Genomic DNA, 6,233 nt, shown 5'->3' with positions numbered 1-6,233 from the left:
TCAACTCCGGCGACGGACGAACTGATTCCCAACAAGCACATCATCACTCAATTCAGATGGTGCCAAGTTGATAACTTCAATAGTCGGAGTGTCCAAAGACGGAGTAACCGCAATCAAACAAGACAGTGGCCCAGAGTTGACAGTCGAGAGTGTTTTCATCAATCTTTTTGTGCTAGAGTTGGAGAGAGAGAGAGAGAGAGAGCCTAAGCTCTGTGAAGAAAATAAAAAGAAAAAAGATAAAGAAATAGAAAGGGAGAGAGAGAGCACAAAAGGATTCGAGAAAGAAGATAAGAAAAGAGAAGAAAAAATAAGGAAAGAGAAAAGATGGGACCTAATAGTTACAGTTTAGTTATGTTTCAATTATTAAGTTAGAAAAAAGTGTCTTAAGAGTGCAAAGTGACCTATGGTGTAATATATGTTATAGAAAGTGACCCTAGATGTAAATCTTTCACAAAAGTATTAGAATAGAGGAGCCTATTCACATGGTACCACATGCGTTCCTCTTGCAAAACGCAAACCCTAATGGACCTGTATATTATATAAATTCATATCCGTACTTTTTCGAGCAGAAATGCATAATACTGAAACTGATAAACTAAAGTGCTTTAGAATTTTTGAAATATTTATATTAGTTCCCTTTATTTATGTGTTATTAGTGTAGCGATTTATCAAGATCAAACTATTTATCAAGGAATTCAAGATCCAAGTAAAACAGGGTAAACATAAGATAAAAAAGACTTATCTTGTAATTATCATATATCTTCAGCTCTCTCCTCTCTTTTTCTTCTCTCTTTTGGTCATCTGATTAAATAAAGAGAAAATAGAAGTTCACAACACATCCTAACGACCCATAAGCAGGTGAACACATATACGATCATCATCTCTATGCTCTTATAGTTTATATACCAGAACTATTGTTTTATATTAGGATGTGACAAATTTCACATAAACAAATAATGAAAGTTCAGGTATAAAGCCGTATTCATATTTAAGTCCAACAAAGTTAGCTAGCATTTTTTTCTCTCTAAATGATTGAATCACTACTGCATTTAAGATAAGCAAGTTACACATGATTATTATCAATCAAAACCTACTTACCCAGGCTTTTATGGTATATACTGGCCGGCCGGTCTAAAACTAAGAAAAGTATTGTATAGAGAGATACCAAATCATAAATTCTTGTAATATTTTATCGAAAAGCCAAGCCCTAAACCGCACTCAAACGAATAAAATAGCTAATTAGAAAAGTCGAAAACTATAGCAATTAACAATTAATACTTTGAAAAGGAATCCATAAACGAGCATTATTAAAAGTATAACAACGACCACAAGATAAAGCATAACTCGGGGTCCAAAAAACTATATCAAAAGATTAAAGAAACATTAATTAGTACGCCGAGGTACTGCTTCATTGAAAAAAAAAATTTTATAAAATCTGTTTCCTGTTTTTGTATTTTATATTTGTATATAAATATATTTACCACTAAGTTTATATATATATATATAAAATCTGTTTCCTGTTTTTGTATTTTATATTTGTATATAAATATATTTACCACTAAGTTTATATATATATATATATATATCGTGTTAAAAGGGTCACTCTCTCGACTCTATCTCTTTTAATTCTGTATGCGAATGTTCAAGCAGACTCTTGCTAAAGCTGCTTTGTTTGCTCTTTCTTCCTCTGCAAGTGTTGTAGACTGAAAATATTTCCGATTTTAATGCATGTCTGTTCAAAAAAAAAATTCTGTGAAAAGGGTTTTCATTGTCTCATATTGATATACAAAGTATCTTACAAAAAAACTATAAACATATATATAAATGATCAGTGAGAAGGGGAAGATCGAAAATAATGGGAGTAAAGTGGCACAACCCAAACGATAACCATAGAGAAACTAGGAGGAGCATTAAAACATGTAATCAACTTGAAGACCACTACCTTAGAAGAGACGAGATGATCATATCATAACTTATAAAGAGGTGAAAAAGAAATGTATGGACTTTTATAAACAGAATCATCGTAGACTAATTAATCTGTAATTATTAAAAATGATCCAATCTAATAAAATTGAAAGGAGAAAAAGAAATGAATTGATGTTTTTTCGTCAATAAAATACTTCCATAACATTTTGTTATTCCGAAGAAAAATGTGTTAGTTCTCTTGTTTGAGAGAAACGATAATTAAATTTCCAAAAAAAAAAATTGGAATGTGGACCTTTTTGTCGTTAGATATTTGTTTATACCATCCAATCCAAAATACGGAGTACATTGGGACATCATGTTTGCGGAACATAATTTATAGCGTTACGTGATGTTTCTTCTTAAGCCTACACAAAGCATAAAATGACACTAACTTTGGTATTCGTACTCGTATAAAACAATCAAAACGCTTGGTGCAATGGTCTGAAACAGTTGAGCTGATAGTCTCCGAGTGTAAACACGAACAATCTGTTTAAAAGATAAAGTATTTAATGAGATGAATATATCAAATTTCATTCAAGTTATCAAATAGTATTTCTTTCTTTTTCGTTGACAAAGAGTTTCAAGATCTTTTTAATGTGCTGAAAGTCGAATCATTCAGTCTGAATACAGGTAGTTTATACATTAAAAGTTAAAACGATTATTGATAAAATAAAAAAGAGTATGATCAGTTTCATAATGAGATGAAAAGAATGTATCGACTTTTTTTATAAAGAGAATCACCTAAGACTAATCTACAAAATTAAATATTATAAAATCTAACAAACTGGAACAAGAAAAATAAATCTAATAACATTATGTTATTTTCGCTGAAAAATGCGAAAGCATTACGTATAAATAGTTTCGGACCAACCGTTTTCCAAACTAGGCTTCTCATCATCGTATAAGAAGATACAACAACAATAACAACAAAACTAAGGCTTCTCATCATCATCATCTTACAATATCACCACTTTTGGTTTCCTTCATTTTTCTTGATTCTTGAATCATCTTCAAGATTCTCAAAACTTGCTTCAAACTTTCACTCGCTTGCGCTCTGTAAAGCCCGTCTAAGCTCAGAAGCCATAACATGCAAAAGAACCGGTTTCTGAATCATACCATTCATCCCCATTTGCAAACACCTCTCCCTAACATGATCTTCGGTACTCGCAGTCAAAGCTATAATCAACGGCCAGTGATGTCCACAAAACTTCCTTATTTTCATCGCTACTTCGAAACCATCCATCTCAGGCATCTGCAGATCCAATATCACAACCCTATACGACATTTCCACGTTAGCCAACGCACTCAAACACTCGAATCCAGACGAGACAGCTGTCACTTCGCATCCTAGTTTCTCTAAAAGCCTCTTGGTCACGGTTCTGTTCACATCGTCATCATCTGCTAGAGTGATTCTTAGGCCACGGAGAATCGAGTTTGAGTTTGGATGTTGAAGCTCTGGAGCATTTCCTGCTAAGATTGATCTTCTTATAGAAGGTCTTGTCTGAAACCTCAGAACTAGTTGCATACTCTGTGTTTGTCCATGTGACTTCGGTGATATCCATATGTTCCCTTGCATCATCTGCAGACAAATACCAAATCACATATAGAGACTGTTAATACTGTGCAAACTAACCAAACCAGAAAAATCAATCTGAACCGACCAAAAAGTTATACCAAATCCGAACCAAAACTGATAAAATATTCGAACAAGACTGAAATTTTAGTATCCAAAAAACCGGATCCAGACACAACCCGAACCGAAATATTGAAGGTACTCAAAAAAAAATCACAATTATATATTTAAATATATTATTTATTTTTAGATCTAATATCTTGAAAAATATTTCAAAGTATTCAAAAATACTCTGAGTTATCCAAAATACTTGAAAAATAGCTAAAACTAAATATTCCAAAATACTCAAACCAAACCGCAAAGAACCAAACCCGAACTGAAATTTATGAAATACTCAAATAAGGTTTAAATTTCTATCCCAAAAACTCGAAACCGAACCGATACAGAATGTAATAACAAGAAACAGAGATGTTTTGACGTGATCACTAACCTGTGCAAGTTTTCTACACATGCCTAAGCTCAAGCCTTCTTTAATCCCATTGCTATGATACCTCCTGTTTGTAACATGCCTCATCGCAATCACCGAACCATCCAACGGAGGATTCTTAATCTCATTAATCTCAACTTCAAACTTAACACCGAGCGAATCATCAGACAAATGCGACTTCCACATCCCACTCTCTCTTTTGTTCTTGTCCTGACTACTCCCAGTACCTTCTGAGACAACCCTAAACGTAACCGTTTTGCCTCCATCAGTCATATCCAAGATATACCCAAGCATATACATCACAAGCTGAAACGTCCTCTTCTCATCTCCCACCACCAAACCAGGCAAACGCGTCTGAACATCCATCTCGAACCCGTACCCCTTGTAGACGCTCAAGCATTTCGCCACGCACGCGGCTTCTCTGATCAGAGAATGCAGCTGGAAACGTTTCACCTCCAACGGAGACTTCCCGTTGTCTTTAGGAGAAATGTCAATCACGTCATTGATTAAAGCAGAGAGTACAGTGCTCGTTTTCATGAGCGCGTCGACGATGATCTTCTGGTCGAGGCTCATGCTCTCCGACTGGAACATGGAGAGGAGGCCGAGGATCGTGTGCATCGGCCTCCTCATCCCATGGCTCATGACCTTTTGGCAAGTGTTCCTGGCCTGGCTCGCCATCATCGCATTCTGTTTCGCTCGAAGGAGAGCTCGGTTCTGTATACCGAGCTTCTCCCTCATCAGCTGTGACTCTTCGAGAACAGAGGCGTGCGAGAGCGCTACCGCTACTTGATCAGCAACAACCTCAGCTATCTCGATCTCCTTATCCGTCCAAACGCGAGCATTCGCGTTTGGAAGGACAAGAACCATTATAGCGTAAGAAGTATCCACGAACTCAGGAGTCCCTCCTTTGAAATTCGATCCGTGAAGCATCGGCATTCTGATAGCAGCGACGGGTCCGAACTCATCGGACCCGCCGCTGCTCTCAACAGCAAGGAGAGAGTCTTTCCTCAAAATCGCCACGACTTTCGCCTCCCTGACCTGAACAACATCAGGATCGTTGATAGGTATCGCCCTGAAGCTTCTCATCGAACTAGATCTCAGCTCGTGAGTCAAATGCATCTCGGTTCTGTTCTCGTTAGGCATCCAAACAGCAGAGTTCTGCAGATCAAGAATCTTGGAGAGCTCAACGAGCGTGGTCCTCAGGATCATATGCTTATCAAGCGACTTCCTGATCTCTCTAGTAAGCATCCTGACATGAACACTCATCTCCTTCTGCCGTTTCATCAGCCCAACCTCCTCGTTGAGCTCCAGCACGTTCTGTTTCAAGTAAAGCTCTCTGACTTTCCACTTCAACAGCAAGGGGATCAGAGTCAAGAGCGTGATCGCCGTCGCGCAGGAGACCAACGCCGTCAAGAATTTAAAGATTGTGAGCCAGAGCATGAGCTGGAAAGAGTGAGGGCCGTAGTAAGTCCAGGCGTTGAGGAGGTGAGTCATGCCGCAGAGGACGATGAAGGCGATGAACTGGACGAGGACCCATTTGAAAGGGACGTTGGAGAAGCTGATGAAGTAGAGAAGCTCGAGGGGGATGGAGAAGTAGGCGATGGCGATGAGGAGATCACTCACTCTCTGACATTCTAGGATTGTGTGGACGGTGAAGAAGTAGCCTTCGTCGTCGCAGTTGCAGTTTCCGTAGTCGTTGTTGTCGTCTCCGGTGACCAGAGCAATTAGAGCGAAGAGAAGCAATCCGAGACCTAAGGATCTTAACATCTTCTAATATCTAATCACACCAGACTCAGCTTCAGATCCAATGAAACAGAAATTCAAAATAAACAGAGGAAAAAAAAAAGGACACACCTTTTCGAATCTAGGAGATGTAATAAGAGAGCCCCCGTCTCCGTCTTAGTGAAACACGATTTGCATCGGACGGAATCTTTGTTTTGTTTTGGGGTCAAATCTGAAAACTTTTATTTACGGGAAGAACGAGAAACAGAACGGATGAGGAACAGGAAGAGAAGAGAAGAGAAGAGAAGAGAAACGGAGTTTTGTCGGGGAGTTTCGGACTTGAGTCAGCAACTATTCAAAGTCTTTTAAGACAAAAAAAGGGAGGAGACTTTGAGATTTTAAGCAGTTTTCAGTTTTCTGGAGAAGTTGCTTAATTAAGAAAAATGGTGTTTCAGTAACATATAAATATATCATTACCAGGTTAAT

General features: G+C 37.8%; 1 protein-coding gene across 1 annotated transcript; it reads right to left on the bottom strand.

The window, feature by feature from the left end:
• Window positions 1–2,768: 2,768 nt before the first annotated feature.
• On the bottom strand, window positions 2,769–6,170 carry LOC108806001 (protein EIN4). Its single transcript, XM_018578011.2, has 3 exons — window positions 5,880–6,170; window positions 4,029–5,802; window positions 2,769–3,544 (listed from the first exon to the last, which is right to left on the bottom strand). Exons 2-3 carry the CDS (start codon window positions 5,790–5,792, stop codon window positions 3,005–3,007), a joined length of 2,304 nt encoding a protein of 767 aa, XP_018433513.2. The 5' UTR covers window positions 5,793–5,802; window positions 5,880–6,170; the 3' UTR covers window positions 2,769–3,004.
• Window positions 6,171–6,233: the final 63 nt, after the last annotated feature.

This window comes from Raphanus sativus, unplaced genomic scaffold (assembly GCF_000801105.2).
Source record: "Raphanus sativus cultivar WK10039 unplaced genomic scaffold, ASM80110v3 Scaffold0010, whole genome shotgun sequence".
Lineage (NCBI taxonomy): Eukaryota > Viridiplantae > Streptophyta > Magnoliopsida > Brassicales > Brassicaceae > Raphanus > Raphanus sativus.
Note: the sequence above shows the minus strand (reverse complement) of the source record. Positions and strands in the feature narration are given on the sequence as shown.